Here is a 26220-nt window from a genome sequence, read left to right as displayed (position 1 = left end):
AATATATATTTTGTATTTATTTATCCAAAGAAATAAATGTATCCAATTTATACTATGAGGTGCGTGTAGTAAAAGAAAAAAAACACATACATTAAATAGGTTAAGTAATTAATTTTCCAATTATACTAATTTCATCCAGAAATTGTACAAGTAACGTGATTGAATAGTAAAAGAGTTGATAGGACAACAAATGCGATTGTATGGGAAATTTAAAATGATTATTTCTTAGTTTTTATTTGAAGGTATCACTAAGGTTTTGCAATGACATACGGTTTGAGTAATATTAGACATTTTCAGAAGGGTCAGAACAGCCTTATCCTGTTTAACGGAGCTGGACATGCGGATGAAAACAATGTTTATTTTGTTTCAAAAATGTAATTTAAACAGTGGTCAATTGACCTATGAGGCATATTCATTCAGTATATACATTATATAAGTAAATAATATTGGGCAAGTACTGAGCAAAACAAACAAACATTCATGATATAAGAATTTGTCCCAAACCCCCAACTGCCCCTTCTATCCCATGATCATGTAATATTTAAACAACATATAACAGTAAAAAATTCCACAAATGGCAAATCAGATAAATTATGTATTACCTCAAGTAGGCCTATACAAAGAAATAGTACTTCATGTGGTTTTCTTGGGAAATGGTTTTTATATTACCCTTCAAATTGTTTACAGACATTTGTAAATTCAAGAACACTAAAAACCTTTGAGCCATTGATCTAACCAGACTCGCCCAGTCTTATTTTACCCTACAAGTTTTGCCCATGTCTCTCTTTGAATTTCCATGTGACGCTCAGTAACTGGCTTGTTTCCAATGTGGTGCATGCATTTAACTTGTGTATATCGTTCTTCGATGGCCAAAATACTGTGGGAGGGATCGTCATTGTACCTCAGGAGATAATTTTTCCTAATTACATAAGTGCATGAATTGTGGTACAGTAGTAACCTTAAGTGCACATGAACTACAATGTAACTAAAATGTTTGGATTAAATTGTAATATTATTGGTAATATTATGTCAGTCCTGTTACCAATAAAAAGGTAACCGGGTGGAAGTTATCATGGTTGACGATACAGGTCTCAACCTGCCATTACCTGTCACGCGATGAAGCTAATGAGACTACATTACAGGATTTTAGTAGTTTTAAACAATCATCTTGAAATTTTACATTTTAATTATTTTCTCTGTAAATTATTGGTGACAGGTTTGACATGTTAAGTGTGTCAACCCTCAAACATCAGAAAACATAAATAACTAATAGGAGACAATTACTTCCCCTCAGGCCATGCTGTTCCAAATAAGAAATTTATATCACTTTCTGAAAATCATGTGACTTGTGGAATAGTCTGACAATAGAACAGGAAGATTTATATTAAACAGGTTTGAAGGAAGAGTAGGAGCAATACATTTTAAAAAAATACATTATTTAAATGCCCTTCATGAAATATATATTTAAAAAGGAAAAAGACTAGAGTAACTTTACATTCATGATTTAAAAATCACTTTTTCGTTTTACATTAACAACTATTAAAAGCTGAACACATCCCGGGGAACCAGTCAAAATGCATATTATGAAGAAACTGTTTTTAATGACATCTTACATAATGAAAAACAAACATGTAAGGACACCTGAAAGTTTACATGTTAACTAAATTGTAGATCGTATTGTATGCAAATATATCAGAAGAATGAAAAGGGCAACCGTTTCATGGAATGACCCGGGATCCCCCTGATCCAATGTTTCCACGTCACTGGGAGTCAATTTCAGTCTGACAGCACTGCACTGTCCTCTAGCTCAAACACCCAATCACTTTCCTCTTGAAACCTGCTGACTCCGCCATCAAGCCACACCACCTCCAGTGACTGAACAGAGGGTGCAAATAAAAACTTTGCCCAGTGTCGGGGTCTCACCTCTCTTCCAGCACTCGGGTCTCACAGGACTGGCAGTGAAAGCAATAACTCTTATGGAGTTGCAGACTCTCCATCACACTCCCTGGGGCTTCTGTAAGGAGAAAACAGAGCCAGAGACAAAACACAACGTAAACAACTCCCAACTTTAACAGGCTAAGAAAAAAAAAAAAAAAATCACCTTGAGAAAAGTCAATAGCTACTGGGTTGGTGGCAGGCATACCGACATTTGGAAAGAAGCTTGCAATCAATCTATTTTTGATTGGATTTGTCAATGAAGAAAAAAAAAAAAGTCCCCTGGCTGTATTTGTGGGAGGTCAGCTAGGCTGGTATCCTCTCAGCTGAAATGAGGCGGATGGGACGCTAAATTCACTGCCTCACTCTAACTCCCATGCTGTTTCCTCCATTATAATACCAGGCTTCTCAACAGGAATAACTGACTTTTTGGGAGGAAATAGCTAAAAAGATATAAATCAGAGTTTATGTTAGCTGGAAAATGCTGGCTTATCATCGGTCAAATGTAACCGGACAAAATGGTGTGAAATATACCAAATAAATTGATTAATAGCATATTAAATAGCTGAATATTGTGTGACTTACAGTGGATATAAAAAGTCTACACACCCCTTTTAAAATGCCAGGTTTTTGTGATGTAAAAGAACGAGACAAAGATAAATCATGTCTGAACATTTCCACTTTTAATGTGACCTATAATGTGAATAATAACTGAAATCTTCAAGGGGAAAAAAAATTAAAACCTTGTGTTTTATTGCTGTTTAAATATAGGATTTTATGTCCAGTAGCTGTTCTATAAAGCTGGATTTCTGGAATTTTAACGGCCATATTGGCAGTGAAAAAAAAGGCTAACGTAAATTCTGATATAGCTCCCACCCACAGTGTTATTTTGCATACTAGAATCAGTCAGTTTGATGTTCAGTTCCAGATTTATTTAGGTATTTACTTTGACTTAGATGTTCAGTTCAACAGTTATCCTGTTTCTAATAAAGTCAAAGATTCATTTCCAACAGTGTGGGGGCGTGGTATCTGCTTTTTCCTGCTCCAAACAATCGTCCTTATATCGGCCTTTAATTAAATATGTTAATTGTATACTTATGCACTGTATATTGCACATACAATTTTGTTTACATACTCTAATCCAATCGTCTTTTCACCAGTCACAAAAAAAAACTGTGATTCTACTAGACGTCATCTGAAAAGTTAAATGTTATGCGGATTGGATGTAGTTTAGGCCTTAAGATATATTCAAATATTCTCACATGCTTGGGTGTAAAAGAAAACTAGGATCCACTTATTTTCCAACGTTACTCATCTCGGCGACATCAAGACCAGTAAGGTCCTGTATGCAAGGTTGCCAGATCAATGACAGTAAACCAAGAAATCCGCAAAGTTCTCTCTTCTATACAATCCTCTGTAAATCAACCCGCCCAAGCCCATTAAATATAGCCCAATTCTGGGGGAAACCCACCCATCTGGCAACACTGCCAAAAAGTTTCCTCCTACGGTCACATTGGCTGCAGTATATTGCTGGTAGGCTATTCGGCGTATGAGTGCAAAGTTATGCTTTACCATGCCGACACTCAGAGGCGGTGCGAGATGGCGGCCACCTGTGAGTTTTATATGCAGGAAAAAAAAGTTTTTGTTCTGACATGTTTAGACATTGATACATGAGCTAAACTGCAAACACATTAATTGATAAAGGTAACCCAATTCAAACAAATCAGAGAAAGAAAAATTTAACTTTGAAAACAGGAAATATATTTTTAGGGTTGACTGAGATGCGACTTATCTTTCTGACTAATTGGCTAATCTAAATGTAACCCCTCACCCATAGACAAATGATACATGTTTTAATAAAACCAAGTTGTTTGATGCTTTAAGGCACTGTTCAATTAAATAATAAGGAACATGCAGGTGCATCTCAAAAAATATATATAATATTGTGGAAAAGTTCATTTACTGACCTGAGAAGAGCTCTAATCAGCTAATTAGGTTTTGTTAATTGAAGCACTCAACACTTGGTCAAGGCTCCTTTTGCACAAATTACTGCATCAATGCAATTTGGCATGGACTCAATCAGCCAGTGGCAATGCAGAGGTGTTACGGAAGCCCAGGATGCTTTGATAGCGGCCTTCAGCTCATCGATGCTGTTGCATTTCCCTCTTGACAAGTCAGGCGAGTTGGCTGGCCAATCAAGCACAGTAATACCATGGACAGCAAACCAGTTACTGCTGGAAAAGGAAATCAGCATTTCAATAAAGCTTGTCACCAGATGGAAGTAAAAAGTGCTCTAAAATCTCCTGGTAGACAGCTGCATTGACTGTGGACTTGACAAAACACAGTGGACCAACACCAGCAGATGACATGGCACCCCAAATCATCACTGACTGTGGAAACTTCACACTGGACTTGAAGCAACTTGGATTCTGTGCCTCTCCATTCTTCCTCCAGACTCTGGGACCTTGATTTCCAAATGGAATGCAACATTTACTTTCATCTGAAGAGAGGACTTTGGACCAATGAGCAACAGCAAAAAAAAAAAGTAAGTATCCTTCGCCCAGGTAAGACGCTTCTGATGTTGTCTCTGGTCCAGGAGTGGCTTGACACTAGGAATGTGACACTTGTAGCCCATTTTCTGGACACGTCTGTGCGTGGTGGCTCTTGAAGTCCACTCCTTGTGAAGCTCCTCCTATTCAAGTTCTTGGTCATCCCTGTTGCTTGTGCACCTTTTCCTACCACATTATTCCCTTCCAGTCAACTTTCAATGAATATACAGCACTCTGCGAACAACCAGCCCTTTCAGCAATGACCTTCTGTGGCTTACCCTCCTCAAGGAGGGTGTCAATGAGTGTCTTCTGGACAACCGTCAAGTCAACAGTCTTCCCCATGATTGTGGTTATGTGTACTGAACCAGAGAGACTGAAGTCTCAGGGAGTAAATTACCCGATTAGAGCTCTTCTCAGGTTGACATTTCTGTATAGTACATTTTTTATTCTAACATATTGGGATATTGGATTTTTTATTTCCCCCTCCATGAACTGCCACCTTAACGCGGTGGAGGGGTTTCAGTACCCGAGTGACCCTAGGGGCTATGTTGTCTGGGGCTATATGCCCCTGGTAGGGTCTCCCAAGGCAAACAGGTCTTAGGCGACGGGTCAGACTAAGAGTGGTTCAAAACCCCCTTAATGATGATAAAGACTTTGAGTTCCGTGACGTCGCCCGGTATGGCGCAGCCGGGGCACCACCCTGGAGCCAGGCCCGGGGTTGGGGCTCGTAAGCGCCTGGTGGCTGGGCCTTTCCCCATGGGGCCCGGCCGGGCGACGTGGGGCCGCCTTCCCGTGGGCTCACCACCCACGGGAGGGACCATAAGGGGCCGGTGCAAAGAGGATCGGGCGGCAGTCGAAGGCAGGGGCCTAGACAACCCGATCTCTGGACACGGAAACTAGCTCTAGGGACGTGGAATGTCACCTCGCTGGCGGGGAAGGAGCCTGAGATTGTGCGTGAGGTTGAGAGGTTCCGATTAGAGGTAGTCGGGATCACCTCTACGCACGGCTTGGGCTCTGGAACCACACTCCTTGAAAGAGGATGGACTCTTCACCACTCTGGAGTTGCCCATGGTGAGAGGCGGCGGGCTGGTGTGGGTTTGCTTATAGCCCCCCAGCTCTGCCGCCATGTGTTGGAGTTTACCCCGGTGAACGAGAGGGTCGTTTCCCTGCGCCTACGGGTCGGGGATAGGTCTCTCACTGTTGTTTGTGCCTACGGGCCGAACGGCAGTGCAGAGTACCCGACCTTCTTGGAGTCTCTGGGAGGGGTGCTGGAAAGTGCTCCGACTGGGGACTCTATTGTTCTACTGGGGGACTTCCACGTCCACGTGGGCAACGACAGTGACACCGGGAGGGGTGTGATTGGGTGGAACGGCCCCCCTGATCTGAACCCGAGCGGTGTTCAGTTATTGGACTTCTGTGCTAGTCACAGTTTGTCCATAACGAACACCATGTTCAAGCATAAGGGTGTTCATCAGTGCACATGGCACCAGGACACCCTAGGCCGCAGGTCGATGATCGACTTTGTTGTCGTTTCATCTGACCTGCGGCCGTATGTCTTGGACACTCGGGTGAAGAAAGGGGCGGAGCTGTCAACTGATCACCACCTGGTGGTGAGTTGGATCCGATGGCGGGGGAGGAAGCTGGACAGACTCGGCAGGCCCAAGCGTACTGTAAGGGTCTGCTGGGAACGTCTGGCCGAGTCTCCTGTCAGAGAGATTTTTAACTCCCACCTCCGGCAGAGCTTAGACTGGATCCCGAGGGAGGCTGGAGATATTGAGTCCGACCGCCATTGTCGAAGCTGCCGCTCTGAGCTGTGGCCGTAAGGTCTCCGGTGCCTGTCGAGGCGGCAATCCCCGAAACCGGTGGTGGACACCGGAAGTAAGGGATGCCGTCAAGCTGAAGAAGGAGTCCTATCAGGCCTGGTTGGCTTGTGGGACTCCTGAGGTGGCTGACGGGTACCGACAGGCCAAGCGGACTGCAGCCCGGGTGGTTGTGGAGGCAAAAACTCGGGCCTGGGAGGAGTTCGGTGAGGCCATGGAGAAGGACTATCGGCTGGCCTCGAAGAGATTCTGGCAAACCGTCCGGCGCCTCAGGAGAGGGAAACAGTGCCCTACCAACGCTGTTTAAAGTAGAGGTGGGCAGCTGTTGCCCTCAACTGGGGATGTCGTTGGGCAGTGGAAGGAGTACTTCGAGGATCTCCTCAATCCCGCTGACACGTCTTCCATTGAGGAAGCAAAGGATGAGGACTCAGAGGTGGACTCGTCCATCACCCGGGCTGAAGTCACTGAGGTGGTCAAGAAACTCCTCGGTGGCAAGGCACCGGGGGTGGATGAGATCCGCCCTGAGTACCTCAAGTCTCTGGATGTTGTGGGGCTGTCTTGGTTGACACGCCTGTGCAACATCGCGTGGTGGTCGGGGACAGTCCCTCTGGGATGGCAGACCGGGGTGGTGGTCCCTCTTTTTAAAAAGGGGGACCGGAGGGTGTGTTCCAACTATAGGGGGATCACACTTCTCAGCCTCCCCGGGAAAGTCTATGCCAGGGTTCGGGAGATGAGAATACGGCCGATAGTAGGACTTCGGATTCAGGAGGAACAGTGTGGTTTTCGTCCGGGACGTGGAACATTTCATCTCTGCTCTTTGCAGATGATGTTGTTGTGTTGGCCCCTTCTAACCAGGACCTTCAATCAATCAATCAATCAATCAAAATTTATTTATAAAGCGCTTTTTACAACAGCAGTTGTCACAAAGTGCTTTACAGAGACACCCGGCCTTAAACCCCAAGGAGCAAACAACAGTAGTGTTGAATTTCAGTGGCTAGGAAAAACTCCCTAAGAAGGTCGAATTTTAGGAAGAAACCTAGAGAGGACCCAGGCTCAGAGGGGTGACCAGTCCTCTTCTGGCTGTGCCGGGTGAGATATTAAGAGTCCAATTGGAGTAATAAATAAATTTCTCTTGGCTAAATCCAGAGTATATTTGATTTTAGACTAGGTCAGAAGTATGACCAGGTGGACAAGGACAGGAACAGCAACGGTCCCCCCAAACCAGGTAATCCGCAGGTGTGGACCAGGACCTCATCTCCTTCTAAAATTTAAAATTGGAGGAAACTGAGAAAAGTTAGTAGTACATCCCTCATGTCCCCCAGCACAATAATATAGCAGCGTAACACCTTGGAAACTGAGACGGGGGGGTCCGGTGACACTGTGGCCCTACCCGGGGGAGGCCCCGGACAGGGCCCAACAGGCAGGAAATCAATCCAACCACATTGCCAGGCATCAACCAAAGGGACACCCACCAACCGCAACCCCCCTGAATGAGGGCCGAGTATTGCTAGTAGCGTACAGCCCAACTGCACAAGTGCGCAATAGAGAGTCAACAACAAGCCAGTGACTCTTCCCCCGAAGGGCATTGGAGGGAGGGCATCCCAGTGGCGACGAGAGCCCACCTGGCAAGACAGCAAGGGTGGACAGTATCAAGCCTACTGGTCACCTTCACGCCCCCGGGCCAGGCTACACCTAATTATAAACCGTGCTGTAGAGATGAGTTTTTAGTAGACACTTGAAAGTTTGCACTGAGTTTGCATTTCTAACCTTAATTGGCAGATCATTCCACAGGAGTGGAGCTCTATGAGAAAAGGCCCTGCCGCCAATTGTTTGTTTAGAAATTCTAGGTACAATTAAAAGGCCTGCTTCAGCATGCACTGGGACGGTTTGCAGCCGAGTGTGAAGCGATGGGATGAAAATCAGCACCTCCAAATCCGAGGCCATGGTCCTCAGTCGGAAAAGGGTGGCTTGCCCACTTCAGGTTGGTGGAGAGTGCCTGCCTCAAGTGGAGGAGTTTAAGTATCTAGGGGTCTTGTTCACGAGTGAGGGAAGGATGGAACGGGAGATTGACAGACGGATCGGTGCAGCTTCTGCAGTAATGCAGTCGATGTATCGGTCTGTTGTGGTGAAGAAAGAGCTGAGCCTCAAGGCGAAGCTCTCTATTTACCAGTCAATCTACGTTCCTACTCTCACCTATGGTCATGAGCTTTGGGTCATGACCGAAAGGACAAGATCCCGGATACAGGCGGCCGAAATGAGCTTTCTCCGCAGGGTGGCTGGGCGATCCCTTAGAGATCGGGTGAGAAGCTCGGTCACCCGGGAGGAGCTCAGAGTAGAGCCGCTGCTCCTCCACATTGAGAGGGGTCAGCTGAGGTGGCTTGGGCATCTGTTTCGGATGCCTCCGGAACGCCTTCCTGGGAAGGTGTTCCGGTCCCGTCCCACCGGGAGGAGACCCCGGGGAAGACCTAGGACACGCTGGAGGGACTATGTCTCCCGGCTGGCCTGGGAACGCCTCGGTGTCCCCCCGGAAGAGCTAGAGGAAGTGTCTGGGGAGAGGGAAGTCTGGGCATCCCTGCTTAGACTGCTGCCCCCGCGACCCGGCCCCGGATAAGCGGAAGAAGATGGATGGATTTTTTATTTCCATAAGCTGGAAGCCGTAATAAGACTTTCCATAATTCCATAATTATCTGAATTATGGAGAAAAAACTTTTCCACAATATTATTGAGATGCACCAGTATAAGGAAAGATTATTGTTTAACTTGCACAAGTCAATTATATTGGACATGAGTTAATTAAAACAGTGCAAGTCAATACAATTGGAGCCTATTACCTAAGAACCGAAGACAGTGACATACCACATCCGCCGTGGGAAAAAAATGCTCACTGAAGTTCAACATGTTGGAGAAGGTGCCCATACAACAACTGCAAGACAACTGGGGAACTGTGTGCTACAGAGGCAATTGGCTGCAATTGCCTTCACAGGTGCTGTGCAAAAGCAGCAGATAAGTACAGCAGATACATTCAAGGAAACGTTTGATATTAGGTTAGGCCTCACAGTATCAATTCGGGAAACACATTTGTTAGAAAATAATACAATGTTTCTTAGTGTTCCACAATTTTTCTTATAAAAATTCACTACAGTTCAAAAGTTTGAGGTCACTTAGAAATGTCCTTGTTTTTTTTGTCCATTAAAATAACATCAGATTGATCAGAAATACAGTGTAGATATTGTTAATGTTGTAAATTACTATAGTAGCTGGAAATGGCTGATTTTCAATGGAATATCTACATAAGGGTACAGAGGCCCATTATCAGTAACCATCAGACCTGTGTTCCAATGGGACGTTGTGTTTGCTAATTCATGTTTATCATTTAAAAAGGCTAATTGGTCATTTGAAAACCCTTTTGCAATTATGTTAGCACAGCTGAAAACTGTTATGCTGATTAAAGAAGCAATAAAACTGGCCTTATTTAGACTAGTTCAGTATATTCGCCATCAGCGTTTTTGGCTCAAAATGGCCAGAAACAAATAACTTTCTTCTGAAACTCGCCAGTCTATTATTGTTCTGAGAAAGGAAGGATATTGACAAGAAACTGAAGATCTCATACAATGCTGTGTACTGCTCCCTCCACAGAACATAGCAAATGGCTCAAGCCAAAATAGAAAGAGGAGTGGGAGGCCCCGGTGCACACCTGAGCAAGAGGACAAATACATTAGTGTCTAGTTTGAGAAACAGATGCCTCACAGGTCCTCAACTGGCAACTTCATTAAAGTACCTGCATCAACAGTGGAAAGGTGTCTCCTGGATGCTGGCTTTCTTGGCAGGGTTGCATGGAGGTGGTTGCATTATGATTTGGGGCTGTTTTGCTGTCCTTGGGCCAGGCTAATTTACCATAATTGAGTCAACAACAAATTCCATATGGCACCTAATAACTTTGAAAGACCTGCATGAAGTTGCCCCCCCACCCAACGCAAAACTTCGGCAAAATAGGCTCAATTGTTTGTGCTACTTTTGTGCTGGTTTGTGCCATTAACATTTTAGTTTGTGCTGCTGTAAATTATGAAATCATATTTTATAGGTCATTCTGAGGTCACTCAGAGCATCTCCCCAACATCCTTCCACTGTTTGTGCTTCGTTTGTGCTGGTTCAGTATTTTATATATTACACATTTAATTATAAGTGATGACGTCACATAGCCCCCCCAACATGCTGCAAATCGAGTCAAAATAAGCTAATTTGTTCGTGCTTCGTTTGGCCCGTTAAAATTGGTTTGTGCTTCATCTGGGTTTTTTATATAAAAAAATGTATTATTATAGCCGCCCAACATGCTCCAAATTCAACCAAAACTTTGTTTGTGCTTCGTTTGTGTTGGTTTGTCCCATAAAAGTTTTTTTGTTTGTGCTGATGCAGCATTTTATATATTAGACATTTAATTTTATGTGTCACCAACACCACAACCTGCTCCTCAAAATAGGCTCAATCATTTATTCTCTGTTTGTGCAACTGAAAGGTTTGTTTGTGCTGCTACAGTTTTCGGTTCATACCTAAATTCCCACTAGATAGCGCACTGGCTTTACTCTCTTTCCACTATTGCTGTCACTATTAGTAAAGCAGTCGCAAAAACAAACATAAGTTTCGTTTAGGCTGCTTCTGTGTTTTAAAAATTAGACATTTAATAATAGGTTATGGTGTCACCAGCCCCCCAACATCCTCCAAAATCGGTCAATACTTTGTTTGTGCTTCGTTTGTGTTGGTTTGTCCCATAAAAGTTTTTTGTTTGTGCTGATGCAGCATTTTATGAATTAGACATTACATTTTTGGTGATGTCACTCAGCCTCCCAACATGCTCCAAATTGAGTCAAAATAGTATCCTTTGTTTGTGGTGTTAAAAGTTGTTTGTGCTGCTTCTGTGTTTTTATTATTAGACGTTTGATTAGAGGTGAAGACGTCACCAGCCACCCAACTCCAAACTGACTCAAAATAGGCTCAATCGTTTATGGTCCATTTGTGCTGGTTTGTCCTGTTCAAATTTTTGTTTGTGCTGCTATCATTTTTTAACATTAAATAATATTTCACTGGTCATTCTGAGATCACTCAGCTCCCAGACATATTTCAAATTCACCCGAAATTGTCTCTTTTGTTTGTACTTAGTTTGTGCGTTAAAAGTTTTGTTTGTGCCAGCTGCCCAACCTGCTCCAGATTGACTCAAAATAGGCTCAGTCTTTTGTGCTGGTACAGTTTCTGGTATAACCAAATTTTCTACTGGATAGCGTATTGGCTTTACTCTCCACTATAGCATTACGTCAACTGATTTCGTAAAAACATTGCAAAAACTCAATTTTAACCGCCACAAACGGAACACATTGAGCATATTTTGAGTGTTGTAAGGCTGAATGACTTCGGAATGATCTACAAAATATTCTTTAGGACTAATCTAAAAAATGACAGCAGCACAAATGGAGCACAAACGATTAAAGGTTTTTTAGCAGCGTAAAAATTGTCCCCAACCAACGCATAACTAGGGCAAATTGGCTTAATCGTTTGTGCTGCTTTCATCTTTTAGATATTAAATAATATTTTATATTATTTATGGCTCTGGGGACGTGGAACGCCACCTCTCTGTGGGGGAAGAAGCCAGAACTTGTGAGGGAGGTGGAGTGCTATCAGTTAGATCTGGTGGGGCTTACATCCACTCACAGTCCCAGTTCTGGAACAGTACTCCTGGATAGGGGATGGACTTTATTTTTCTCTGGTGTTGGGATACTCACAAGCCCCCGGCTGAGTGCCGCTATGTTGGAGTTTACCCCAGTGGATGAGAGGGTCGCCTCCCTACGCCTACAGGTTGTGTGGGGGGGGGGGGGGGGGGGGGGGGCTGATCTGAACGCGAGTGGTTCTTTGTTGTTAGAGTTCTGTACTAGTCATGGATTACCTATAATGAACACCATGTTCAAACATAAGGATGCTCATAAGTGTACGTGGTACCAGAGAACCCTAGGCTGAAGGTCGATGATTGATTTTGTGATCGTGTCATCGGATCTGAGACCGTATGTTTTGGACACTCGGGTAAAGAGAGGGGCAGAGGGGCATCTGGTGGTGAGTTGGGTCAGGGGTTGGGGGAAGACTCTGAACAGACCGGGAAAGCCCAAACGGGTAGTGCGGGTGAACCGAAAGATCTTCAACTCATCTCTGGCTGAGCTTTTCTGGCATCCCTGTGGAGGTTGGGGGCATTGAACCTGAGTGGTTGATGTTCAAAGCCTCCATTGCCGAAGCTGCGGCAGGGAGCTGTGGTCTAAAGGTCTTAGGTGCATCAAGGGGCGGTAACCCTCAAACACCCTGGTGGACACCAGTGGTCAGGGAAGCTGTCCGATTGAAGAAGGAGGCCTTCCGGGACATGCAACCCGAAGGGCTGCGACCTCTGCTGTGAAAGAGGCAAAACAGCGGGTGTGGGAGGAGTTTGGGAAAGCCATGGAGAAGGACTTTTGGTCGGCACCAAGGTGCTTCTGGAAAACCGTCACCTCAGGAGGGGAAAACGGGGGAACTATCCAAGCTGTGTACAGTAAGGATGGGACACTGTTGACCTCAACTGAGGAGGTAATTGGGCGATGGAAGGAACACTTTGAGGAACTCCTAAATCCCACTAACACGCCCTCTATAGTGGAGAGCTGGAGGCTGATGGGGAAGCATCGTCAATCTCCATGGCAGATGTCACTGAGGTAGTCAAACAACTCCACAGAGGCAAAGCTCCGGGGATTGACGAGATCCGTCCCGAAATGTTGAAAGCTTTGGGTGTGGAGGGGATGTCTTGGATGACACGCCTCTTCAACATTGCGTGGCAGACCGGGGTGGTGGTTCCCCTGTTCAAAAAGGGGGACCAGAGGGTGTGTGCCAATTACAGGGGTATCACACTTCTCAGCCTCCCTGGGAAAGTGTACTCAAAGGTACTGGAAAGGAGGGTTCGGCAGATAGTCGAACCTCATATTGAAGAGGTACAATGCAGATTCCGTCCTGGTCGCGGAACAACCGACCAGCTCTTTACTCTTGCAAGGATCCTGGAGGGGGCCTGGGAATATGCCCATCCAGTCTACTTGTGTTTAGTGGATCTGGAGATGGCGTATGACCGGGTCCCCCAGGAGATACTGTGGGAGGTGCTGCGGGGGTATGGGGAGAGGAGGTCCCTTCTGAGGGCTATCCAATCCCTGTATGTCCAAAGTGAGAGCTGTGTTCAGGTTCTCTGTAGTAAGTCGGACTCGTTCCAGGTGGGGGTTGGCCTCCGCCAGGGCTGCGCTTTGTCACCAATCCTGTTTGTAACTTTTATGGAGAGGATATCGAGGCGAAGTTGGGGTGGGGAGGGGTTGCAATTCGGTGGGCTGAGGATCTCATTGCTGCTTTTTGCGGATGATGTGGTCCTGATGGCTTTATCGGTCTGTGACCTTCAGCACTCACTGGACTGGATCGCAGCCGAGTGTCAAGTGGTTGGGATGAGGATTAGCACCTCTAAATCTGAGGCCATGGTTCTCAGCAGGAAACCGTTGGAGTGCCTCCTCCGGGTATGGAATGAGGCGTTACCCCAAGTAAAGGAGTTCAAGTATCTCAGGGTCTTGTTCGCGAGTGAGGGGACAATGGAGCGGGTGTTTGGCCGGAGAATCAGAGCAGCGGGGGCGGTATTGCATCCGAAAGGCAAAGCTGAGCCGGAAGGCAAAGCTCTCGATATACCAGTCAATTTGCGTTCCTACCCTCACCTATGGTCATGAAGGCTGGGTCATGACCAAAAGAACTAGATCGCGAGTACAAGCAGCTGAAATCGGTTTTCTCAGAAGGGTGGCTGGCTTCTCCCTTAGGGATAGGGTGAGAAGCTCAGCCATCCGTGAGGAACTCGGAGTAGAGCCGCTGCTCCTTTGCATCAAAAAGGGCCAGTTGAGGAGGTTCAAGCATCTGGTAAGGATGCCCCCAGGACGTCTCCCTAGGGAAGTGTTCCAGGCACGTCCAGCTGGGAGGAGACCTCGGGGTAGGCCCAAGACTAGGTGGAGAGATTATATTTCGACACTGGCCTGGGAACACCTCGGGATCACTCAGTCAGAGCTTGCAAATGTGGCTCTAGAAAGGGAAGTTTGGGGTCCCCTGCTGGAGCTGCTGTACCCGCGATCCAATACCGGATGAAGATGAAGATGAGATGAGATTTTATAGGTCAAATTCACTCTATATAGGCTGAATAGTTTGTGCTCCGTTTGGGTCTGTAAAATTTTAGTTTTTCCGACGGTCTTTCTAATGGATAATGACAGAGCTATAGCAGAGCTAAAGATAGTGGAAAGAGTAAATCCATTAACTATCCAATAGGAATGTCAACTATTTACCAAAAACCATAGCAGCACAAACAAAATTATTGCGGCACAAATGGAGCACATTCCATTGAGCCTATTTGGATGCAGTTTGGAGCAGGTTTGGGGCTGGTGACCTAAAATGAAACGTCTAAAATATAAAACGCCGCATCAGCACAAATGAAAATTTTAAATACACAAACCAGCACAAAAGAAGCACAAACGATTGAGCTTATTTTGATGGAATTTTAAGCATGTTGGGGGTCTGGTGACACCATACCCTATAATTTAAAGTCTAATATTTAAAACACAGAAGCAGCCCAAACAAAACATGTAATGGCACAAACAAACAAGACTTATATGGGTGAATTTGGAGGATTTGGGGGGCTGAGTGACCTCAGAGTTACCTATAAAATATTTTTTAGGACTAATATCTAAACAATTACAGCAGCAGCGATTAAAATATTTACCTGTGTAAACATGGTCCCCCATCCAGCACAAAACTACGGCAAAATGGGCTTAATCATTCTTGCTGGTTTGTGCCGTAAAAAAATATTTGTGCTGCTATCATTTTTTAGATGTTAAATAATATTTCATAGGTGAAATTCACTCAAAATAGGCTCAATCATTTGTGCTCCTTTTGTGCCGATAAAGGTTTGTTTTTGTGACTGCTTTCTTACCGATAGGGACAGAGCTATCCTGGAAAGAGATTAAAGCCAGCGTGCTATCCAGTGGGAATGTAGCTATGAACCTAAAACTGTAGCAGCACAAACAAACTTTGCAGCGGCAAAAACGGAGTATTAATGATTTAGACTATTTTGAGGAGCAGGTTGTGGGCCTGGAGACACCTACAATTAAATGTCTAATATATAAAATACAGAAGCAGCACAAACAAACATTGAGTTGTGGAGTAACGGATTACAAGTAATACATGTAACTAATCTGTTACGTTTCCAACAAAAATATTGTCATCGGATCATTTTTATGATTACTTCAAATTTATGATTACTTCTGGATTACTTCAATTGAAAAATAATAGGTGAGCAAAATAATTATGAAACCCTGTTGTATGTCTGAGTTTATTATTTAATGTTATAAAAAGTTATTTGAACCAAAATATTAATTGCGTGCCTCAGTTGTGTGCCTCATGCGCAAAGGTGGACGCGCATAACCAGTGTAGTGACGGAGGAAGCGCTAGTTTAAATTTCTCCAGTTTTGGTTGGTTGGATGGCTGTTAAATCTATATCTTCGATAATATTAGCAGAGTTATATAAGATGTTATTTAGTTATCTACTCGACGCATCATTCTCAGAAAAATTATAGGCAATAGGCCTACCTGGTGTCTTTTTCAAGTTTCAAGGTTTGAATTGTTTAATAGATTAGGCAACTATTAATTAGATACCTGTAACATGGCGCTGCCTTCAAGATAAAACATTATATGGAATTTTCCACTACATTTGAGGAGAAAAGGTGTGTTGTGAAGCACTCTGCCAAATGATGATTATTTGCATTTGATGCGGCCACATCAACTCTGTCCATACAGGTAGATCATGCGATTCTGCTTGCTTTGCATATCTGAAAATTGTGTTCATTGGTTATCATTGGCTGCTGACATCATTTACTTTAAGCTAAGAGTGCAGGTTTATAATCACAGTTTAGCATCATTTGATTTTGGATTATGCTCAGATAAAAAGTCAGATTCTGGAAGATTGAGGTTTATTGGATTAATTGGAATGACTGAATATCTGACAGACCTTCAGCGTGTAATGTAGAGATGTAGCCCAATCACACTGAAGTAGGGAGCAATGGTTTAGAAACACATTTCCAAAGGCAATGTAGCCTACACAACCCATAAGGTAAAATGTGAATTCTGTTTTTGGCCAGCTATGTAAACTCTAACATTGATTGATCCCGCAAAAGGTTGTTGGTTATAGGCTATTCCTATTTGTTTCCCAATGCCTCTTAATATGAAAGTAATCTAAAAGTAATCAAAGTACATTACTGAGTTTGAGTCATCAACTTCAAACTGGTCTTTGAAGGAAAATGCGAGGCTGTCAAAGATCTGAAATGTAACTGCAGTTGGATCTTGCAGGGGTGGAACATTACAGGGGATGCTTATGTTCCACAAGCGTAATTCTTAAACCGAATAGATTATCTGCTATAATTATATTCATACAGGAGTAATGTACATGTATCTTTGCATTTATTTTCTAGTATGTCTATACAGCTGGTGAAGCCATTACCTTTCTTGTCTGGGTGCTGGTGATCCACACTTAGGCGCAGTCTGAAGTGCATCTCATCTCCTGCTCCAGGTGCCTCCCTGCAGGAGCCCTCCACAAGGCTGACCCCTGCTGGCAGCTCTACACATTGCAGGCCCAGAGGAGTACGGATGTGGAGGGACGAATCTCCTCCTGTAACGCTCACCTCTGAATAGCTCTTTACCACATCTCTCCTGAGGGAGGCACAGACCAGCAGTGTTGTTAAATGAAGTTGTAAGATTCTGTTAAATGCTGGTAAACTTGGTAACAAAATATGCATGGCTAACAGAACGTACACAAATGGAACAATGATTCATCCCAGTGGCTGGTGGAAGATCTGTGACCTTGGCAAAATTGAGAAATATGTCAAATTTACTGATACACTAGACCAGTGGTCGTGTGAAAGCGCTCAAGTTATCATAATGTTCACACCTGTCCTTTGTCTTCTGAATAACCCTTGACTTCGCTTTCTCAGCTCAAATCAGAAGTTGATTTTAAATGAATTTCACAAAAGTCAGACAAAAACCGACTGCTAGAAAGGAAGCCCTGCCCTGAAAAGGGAAAAATAAAAATGCCTGAAGGGCACACAGAAGAGAAAAAAATAAAGATATAAATTGAATTTGTGTCATGGAGAAAAAAAAGAGAAAGGCTTGGTTGGGGGAAAGCACACGTACAATGTTTGACTAAAACAGAAAAAGAGTTTTGCTTGCAGCGACACCGCAGATGCACCCATGCGTGGATGATATGTTGCCCTCTGTTCAGTCTCTGGGTTCTGTGCAATTATTTTCACTATACAGGCAATGAGTCTCTGTCCACACTTGACTCAAGGGCTGAGAAAGAAAAACGCATTTCCCATCTAAGAAAACTTTCTCATCTAAGAAAACCATGCAGACATGGTTGGCTGCATTTCATTTTCTCTCCACTCTTCCAGCTGAGCGGAGGACAGAGGAACAATTGCCAGGAACCCGGCATGTTTAAGTTCACTACCCAACAGAGACATTGAGCCAGAGCTGGGTTAGAACCTTTGAATTAAAAGTCCAACATTGTAACTGTCTATTACATACTCCACAACCCCACCTTGTGTCAAAATATTGCATTACATCACAGACAATGTGATCTTGCAGTTATGGCACATAAATAATGTTATAGTGCCTCCATAATTATTGGGAATATATGCATTACTAATAGCTTTTGTCTATATACTCCTATGTATACAAAAATGATTGGTCCACAAATATGCCTACCCTCCAATAAAAGATTAATATACAGTATGTTTTAAACTCATAGTCAAATATTTGAAATAAAATCCCAATTTTTTTTTTTTTTTACAGGTCTAATGCTTATTTTGAGCACTAGGTAATTTGCACGTTTTTGTCCCTGGGAGGTTAAGTTTTCCATGTAGCTATACATACAGAGGTTATCAGAGATACATCAGAATCTATTTTAAAAAAAAGATACTTAAAATTAAGGTATTCGGTATCGAAAACGACAAAATACAGCAGCCTAACCATGTATCAAAATGAACTACTGTATTTTAAGAACACTTTTACAGGGAAGCATGAAATCACTTCGCAAACCTTCCACTATCGGCATATTTGATCTATCCCTTCACCAGTGCACTGATTCAGTTGATTAAGTAGACAATGTTTGATAGCAACAGCTTTTCTCTACCTAACGAGTCATGCGATAAGTCTGACATATGCAACCAGTTATAGATTAAAAAAAAAAATCACATATCCCTGTGATCTCCTAGATGATGGTTAGTTTTAAAGTAACCAACAGTTTTATGTTCAACTAAGTTTGCTAATAACTCAATTGTATCCTAATTTAGTTACTTGGTGTTTGGTAATGAAGGGCCTACTTTGCATTAGCAACACTGACTCAATGACAAACAAGTAATTAATATGACAGACAACTAATGCCATCTTTATTCACAGCAACTAGTTTCTAAGTAATTAGTAATTAGATTGTTAATAAAATTTCATAAAGTATGTGTCAGACAGTCATTCATTCATGCAATGGTATGCAAAATCATGATCATACTAAACAGCTACTTTAACAAGGGTACAATCTCGTACCCTATCTTGTATATTCGTGCAACTTAAAAGTACTGAAAGTATCAAGCTAACGTAGTGAGGGCTGCAACTCGGGATACAAAATATGAAGCCATTTTCATCAACCCTATCAAATACAAATGACAAAATCCTATTTTGTATTTTAAATACATATATCATAAATACGGCCTATCTTTGTATGTGTGTATATATATTCTGCAGACCTGTAATGTCAGCTAGCAACATACAGCTAACATGCAGCTACAGGTAGTTATTTAGAATACGTAAACGTAGTTATCAGCCCCATGTATAACTGAAATAATTACCGCAGAACAAGAAGACCACTTTGCAGCCGTTTTCTTAATTCGAGAAAAACCTCAGCTTGTTTAGAATTGTCTCCCATAGCCAGGTTATATTTCTTTGTGTCGTTTCTCCTCTTGGTAGTGTAGTACCTAGCCCTTGCTAGCTAATAACAAATACACGTGCTGTTTCCTTTACACAAATAGCTGAATCGAGTGCGTAATGGTATCATACATATGACGTGTGGTGATTTAAAATAAATAAAAATATCAGTAAAACGTATCAGCTGATTCAGACCAGTACTGCACTTCTGGGTACAGCGCTAGCTAGCTATTAACACGAGTTGGCTCGGAACATTTCCACCCGCGCGACTACATTGAATTTACTGTCGGACAAACGAAGTAGATGTGCAGCAATCTGCAATGCAGTCTGGGAGCTGTCAGTGTTTGGGCTTTGTGAACTAGAACGCAGGGCAGGTATCGTCTGGTGGTGGTTTGTAATTATGTCAGTAAAGCCATTGTATTCAAGAATATGTTAATATACAGTGCACTTTATCTTAACCGTGACCTTTATGTGCTTACTTGACGAGTGCCACTGTTTAACCGAGTCAACGTCGGGGCCCAGCGTAGCAGCAATATATATCACGGACGTTCGCATACACTAGCTAGTCAGCTAGGCTAGCTAGTAGAAGATACGTTTCCTATTCTGCCAATTGGCGCTGACGGGTTTTTATTCGTCAAACTGGATAAATAATTCAGTGTCAGTGATTTACAGATATCCTTCTAACGGTAAGCATTTAGTACCGCAGTAGCAAACATTTTCGCGTCTGAGAAATAAAGACAGCTGTGTGAGCGGTACTAGTGTACGAAGCTGCAGACAGTAGTATTGTCAAGTTATATTAATGGCTAGTTTACTACTGTAAGGTTACAGTAGATGTATAGTTCAATTGTAATTTTTTTTTTTTATCCATGTACTGGACATTTACGCTTTCGTTAGCGGGCACACTCATCCCGGGTTGGTTTCGGTGTTAACCACGCCTGACTTATGATGTCATCCAAGTTTTCTTGCTAACTAGCCGCCCGTATAACACACTCAAGCTGCGTTCAAGACATGTACTGTAGCCTTTTTTTTATCGACGTGATATTAAAAATAACTTGCTGACCAGTTTGATCTTGCGGATCCATAGCAACATCCCATTCTAATGTAAAACATTTCAGTTCAAAACGACACCGACTGGCATGTTATTTCCTGTCGATCTCACTCCAACAAGGCACATTTCATTCTGACAGCGGTCAAGTGTTGTCATGTGGTGCATCTAGGCTAACACACAGGCCCTACATGCATTTTAATTTTAGAAAATGTAAGGATTCTAATGTTAATAACTCAAATATTTGAACCCTGAACTTCCACACTGTCAATACCAGGCGGTTGGAATTTAGCTTTCTACTCTGGTTAAAATGTCTATAAAAATACCAATCAGTTTTTGGTGAAAGGATGGATTTGTAGTTGAATCCTTATTCTCTCCCTGTTTCTTGATCTCTTCACTTCTCTATTGTCCGTTGAGGCCAGTCTCCCATTGGGGCTACATTTCTGTTACTGAGATTTGTCTGGAGAAGGGCACATGATTCAGTCTTCTTAATCTTTCAACCTGTCAGTCTTTGCCCCTATTTATTGTCTGTAGTATTGCCAATGGAGAGAAAAAATTATAAACATTAGGAATGTTTTCCTAACGAAGGGAAATCCACTTCGTTTTGTTTCCTTTCCACAATACTATTGAGTATCACAAAGCTGGTATTGTTCCAGCCCCACTCTTATTGCGTGTGACTAGTCGATGAACAGCTCTGTGTCATCTGCACAACGCAAACTAACCAATCACCTACCCCTATTGTTTTCTCTTCCTGACTGATTGACTGGCACAGGCCATCACAATAAGCCAGGGTGACGTACAATAATGACCATACATTACAGAAATTAACGTATTCCAACTCCTACTCTTGTGGGAATCAAACCCACAATTTTGGTGTTGCAAGTGCCATACTCTACCAATTGAGCTACATGGAGCCACATTTGTAGTCTGAGATTGATAAACATGGTTGTTAGCGCTTGTTACACTAATAAAGCATCCATCACATTCAGATCAATAATTGACTTTTCCCTCATCACACCTGTCTCACTCCAGGTGTGATGTGTGTCAGTGAGTCTGGTGTCTGCCAGTAGCAGAGTAAACATCCGAGAGGATGAATGCAGAGGAAGTGGATCTGCTCAATGACTCAAAGTACAGGAACTACGTGGCAGCAGTCGACAAGGCCCTAAAGAACTTTGAGTACTCCAGCGAGTGGGCTGACCTTATATCAGCCCTTGGTAAACTTAACAAGGTAACAATCCACAAAACATTTACCGGCTTGTAATGGACATGCAATGAGCACCCCAGCACTTCAAACCAGGTCTTAACCTTAGCTAATGTTTTCAATAACAGGTACCCTCAAATGTCTGATGTTTGTCTCTATTTGTGTCCACAGGTACTGCAGAACAATGCTAAGTACCAGGTGGTTCCCAAGAAGCTGACAATAGGCAAACGCCTTGCCCAATGCCTCCACCCAGCACTGCCCAGCGGGGTGCACCGCAAGGCCCTGGAGACATATGAAATCATCTTCAAGATCATAGGGCCAAAGAGACTGGCCAAAGACCTCTTCCTCTACAGGTACCAACTGGGCTTCAGGATGCCAACACTTGACATAAAACAATTGCAGTCGGCCTTTTGTAACATCAGAAGCCTTCTTGTAAACTTAGTGAATAAGCCAATGGTCCACAGGGCAGGAGCCTAATCACTTTATTGTGCAGCGTCGCAGCTTAATTTACAAGTAGAAATCACATTTATATTTGTGTTTGTTTCATTAACTCTAGGTGTGGACTTAAAGTAAAAGTATTGTGACAGAAAAAAATCCCTTTTGTTTGCTAGACAAGAACTAAACTACCAAACATTAAATACCTTTGTTGCATCGAAAAACAGTTATGCTTTCAGTTATGTAGCTTTTACTGTTGTTACTAGTCAGACCGGATAATAATTTAAATGTTTTGTCTTATGATGGTGTTAACATTAGTCATACCAAAGGAGGTAAAGACTAAGACACCTGGAAACTGTATCCAATAGAAATTTCTGGTCAGGCATATAGGAGGGTCATGGCTAGAAGGGATACAGCTCATGTCAAGTAGAGAATGTTCAGAATCATTCAGTTTGGGCAACCATGTGTAGCCTTGTCGTTAATTACATGGTTTCAGGGAAAAATAATACAATGTAAACTGCTTCAGTCGTCACACTGATATTGGCTACATTAACATTGTCTGCTTTTGTCGCTAACTGCAGTTAACAGGACTGCAGAAAGTGGGAGTGAAGGAAACTTTGACAAAATTAGCTCCATTAGCAGACACCAGAGTCCAGCACCTCTCTAGGTTTCTTCCTGGGTTTTGACACTACTAGGGAGTTTCTTTTTGTTGCTTGCTCTTTGGGGTTTCAGGGCCGTTTGTCATTATATGCACTTTGTTACAACTGCTGATGTATAAAGGGATTTATAAAATAAAATTGAAATATACAGCTGCTGTTCAATGCTTTTGGCTGTCCAATGGCAGGCTACACACTGTTGGTAAGCAACATGGTGCTACAATTGTTGGAGATGATTGGTTGGTAGACAAAGCTGAATAAGGCAATGACTATCGCTGCAGTCATTTCTCTACCTTTTCTATTGGCTAATGAATGCCATGTTTTACGCCCTTGGCTTTTCATTCCTATCATTTCCCTTTTTAACTGTTTTACATTGCCTAACACTTAACCCTGTTTCAGCTCTGGGCTCTTCCCTCTGCTCTCCAATGCTGCTATGTCTGTGAAGCCGGTGCTCCTGGGCCTTTATGAGACCTACTACCTGCCCCTGGGAAAGACTCTCAAACCTGGTCTGCAAGGATTGCTAACTGGGGTCCTGCCGGGCCTGGAGGAGGGCTCTGAATACTATGACCGGTAAGAGCCGAGAGAAATGTCTTTTGTTAAATGGTCTTGTGACAGTCATATAGGACCCCATGTCATCATCCGTTTTTGTGTTGTGGTCGGCACATGACAAAACCATGACCAATTCATGTTTTTGTTTTAATAGAATACACACACTGTCATTTTAGACTGATTATGAAATGTTTTTTCCTTTGTACTTGTTTGATGCATGTTTTCATGGACACACAATTACTAGAACAACACAAATAATTGGCCTGGGTGTGGCCTAGTGTTATCCAGCAGCCGGAGCCTCTGCCTCCGGTGAACATGGAATGCTGCAGCATGGGTTTGAATCCGGCCCGCTGCTTTCAGCAACTGTGATTTGGGGGAATAAATTGACCATCAAGGCTAAAAGGAAAAACAACTTAAATTAGAACCATAAAGACAGACCCCAGTTTGAAATATACACAGTTTATCACAATTAATATTCATGTGTTATCATCTGGAAACCAATTTTCTTGTCATAGCATGTTTGATTCCTAACCCCCAAACATAAAATTATTTTGAAAATATTAAAGATTTATTTTCCTATTTATGGCCACTGGTTACAAAAGTGACACTGCTGAGCCAAAATGGGTCTGCAAATATTGTGTACTAATGGTCCAAGGGGCTTAGATTATGCCCAGTGGAACAGCATAGTACACATCCAGGCCAAAATGGGAGGTTTAAAATCAAGAAACCAGGCAAGCCTTGTTAAGCAGGCCCACAATAGAAAGTGTTGCCATCTCGAGATTCAAACCTGGGTCGACGTAAAAGGCTGTGTCATTAACCACTAAACCACGAAGCTGTACATTTGCCGGCTGTCAGTATAGCCTCTTGTCTGTATATCCTCAAAAAATCGTATTTTGCCACTGGCCGTTTTAATAGTTAATTGGCCTTTCATGAATGACATTGATACAGTTGAACTGACTAAAGTTTCTAATTAAGTTTACCTCCACCACAAATAGCGTCTATGTTTGCCGTTTGCCACTGACCGTTTTAACAGCGTATTAGCCAGTAATAAGCTTTACGGGTATTTACTAACTTACTGGAATAGTCATAAGAATGGAGCAATTGCTAGCGAGTCTGCCAAAGCTGTTTCATTTAATCTTTTTTTCTTTCATGGCAAAACAACATACTTTTTTCTTTCATTTGTGAATGACATTTATAGAGTAACTATCGATAACCTTTTCATCAAGTGAAAGATGAGAGAATCGTGGAATCTACCAGAAATAATTAATAAATTAATTAGTTCGAAATAAGATTCGAACTTAGGTCGTCCACATGAGAAGCACTGTCTTTAACCACTACGCCACGGCATTACACATTTCTGCTATCGCTAGAATCCATTGAGGATTGTGTTAAACTGACTAACGTTTCTTATTAAGTTCACCTCCACAATAGCGTCTATGAACTGTATTGCTTTTGCCACTTGCCGTTTTAACAGCTTATTAGCCAGTAATAGGCTTACTAGTATCTACTAACTGCCTTGGAATAATCATGAGAATTGAGCAATTGCTAGCGAGACTGAAGATTAACTTTTCCATGCCAGAAACAGTCGCAATATAACCGTATACAGTTTCAGTTAAGGCTTACCAGCAAATGTGTTTGTCTATCCTGACCCAAAACGGCTTACTATAATGTAGATACTAACGGTTTTAACCAGCGAAGTTTTCGTCTATACAGAATAATTCATATTACAGAATAATTGCGCATATTGCTTCGCCTGCGAGGGGATACGAACTCGGGACCTATAGTTTGCATGTCCGCTTCAGTCAGTCAGTCAGTCAGTCAGAGCAAAAGAGAGATTCGCTCTTCTAAGCCGGCTCAGCTTACCCAGTCCGGCAAAAAAAGAAAAGAAAATGTTTATTTAATGCAATCTTCTCCAGAACCAATGCCTTGCTGGAGAAGGTGGCTGCAGCGGTGGAGCAGTCGGCCTTCTATAGTGCCCTGTGGGGCAGCATCCTGACCAGCCCTGCCGTGCGTCTGCCCGGGATCACCTTTGTCCTGTTGCACCTCAACCGCAAGCTCTCCATGGACGACCAGCTCTACGTCATGGGCAGTGACATTGAGCTCATGGTACACCAACAGGAGATTGCTTTACTGTACCTTTTCACTGATGATGATATTTGTTTTGTCCGTTCCCTATACAGGAGAGTATCAGAAGCAATACAATTACAAGTACAACTCTAGATAGCCTAAGCAGTTAACTAGATAAAATCTAGCTAGCTACTGAATTTGGTTTGAAATCTTCAGTTTTTATTACCTATCCAGCCTGTGGTGTAATTATAACCAAGTGAAAAAATGGGCTAGCGGCACAGGACAGATATAGCTTCCTACTATTCTTAAACATTTCTCCTTTAAATAGAAGGAAAAAATTATTGGCCCTAGTTATGTTTTTTGCCTGGCCAGGACGAACAAGCAGAAAATGTCAACCTAGTGTGTTTGTGTGAGATTCTTCACTCTTTTCTTTAACATATATTACAAACAATTCTCAAATTTCTTCTTGAAGATCCCTGAGCCTTTGGGACTCTTTCTGAGCCAGCACACTTCAACTGGTCCGTCAAGCATGGAGGACTGGCAAGAGAACTGCTGCATGACCTAAAATGAATGGTGTTGTAAATAGATGTTTCGCCCCCTGCAGGTGGAGGCTGTCAGCACATCGGTGCAGGACTCCAGCGTCCTGGTCCAGAGGAGTACCCTGGACCTGATCCTCTTCTGCTTCCCATTCCACATGAGTCAGGTGAGGACACCATCTACTGTCAACCCTGCTCAACACACAGGATGCAGCCCCCACACTGTCTGGACGATTAGGATATCTGACATAGAGGGTTGGAGGGAGAGAACAGCGACTCTCCGCTTGTTTAACCATTTAACTCTCCAGTCACTCACTGCTGCACCGTATGCCCCAGAGCCCACATTGCCACAAATTCAACCGATTCAGAACTCCCCTGACATCTACTATTTTCCC

At 43.0% G+C, this 26220-nt stretch overlaps 2 protein-coding genes across 8 annotated transcripts in view; one reads left to right on the top strand and one right to left on the bottom strand.

Annotated features, from left to right (window-relative positions):
• ube3d (ubiquitin protein ligase E3D) overlaps positions 1-19605 on the bottom strand; it is a 32450-nt gene extending 12845 nt beyond the window's left edge. Inside the window, exons 1-3 of one of the 2 annotated variants that reach the window (XR_004574874.1) lie at positions 19261-19605; positions 16866-17074; positions 1924-2014 (exon numbers count right to left, since the gene is read on the bottom strand). Coding sequence is in view for 1 of the 2 variants with exons in the window: in XM_020041176.3 (XP_019896735.1) it covers positions 1924-2014; positions 16866-17074; positions 19261-19337 (377 nt within the window). In the remaining variant the exon portion in view is untranslated. The remainder of the gene's footprint in view (positions 1-1923; positions 2015-16865; positions 17075-19260) is intronic. The other variant, XM_020041176.3, reaches the window with a different exon arrangement.
• Positions 19606-19661: 56 nt separating this feature from the next.
• Positions 19662-26220, top strand: part of dop1a (DOP1 leucine zipper like protein A) — a 38372-nt gene continuing 31813 nt past the window's right edge. For all 6 annotated transcript variants that reach the window (XM_010904486.5, XM_010904484.5, XM_010904485.5 and 3 more), the window contains exons 1-6: positions 19662-20022; positions 21414-21609; positions 21754-21935; positions 23073-23243; positions 25139-25328; positions 25894-25992. In XM_010904486.5, the coding sequence (XP_010902788.2) occupies positions 21472-21609; positions 21754-21935; positions 23073-23243; positions 25139-25328; positions 25894-25992 (780 nt within the window). In that variant the 5' untranslated portion in view covers positions 19662-20022; positions 21414-21471. The remainder of the gene's footprint in view (positions 20023-21413; positions 21610-21753; positions 21936-23072; positions 23244-25138; positions 25329-25893; positions 25993-26220) is intronic.

This window comes from Esox lucius, chromosome 20, assembly GCF_011004845.1.
Source record: "Esox lucius isolate fEsoLuc1 chromosome 20, fEsoLuc1.pri, whole genome shotgun sequence".
In the NCBI taxonomy this organism is placed as follows: Eukaryota; Metazoa; Chordata; class Actinopteri; order Esociformes; family Esocidae; genus Esox; species Esox lucius.
The sequence above is the reverse complement of the archived record's forward strand: the minus strand, read 5'-3'. Positions and strand labels throughout refer to the sequence as shown.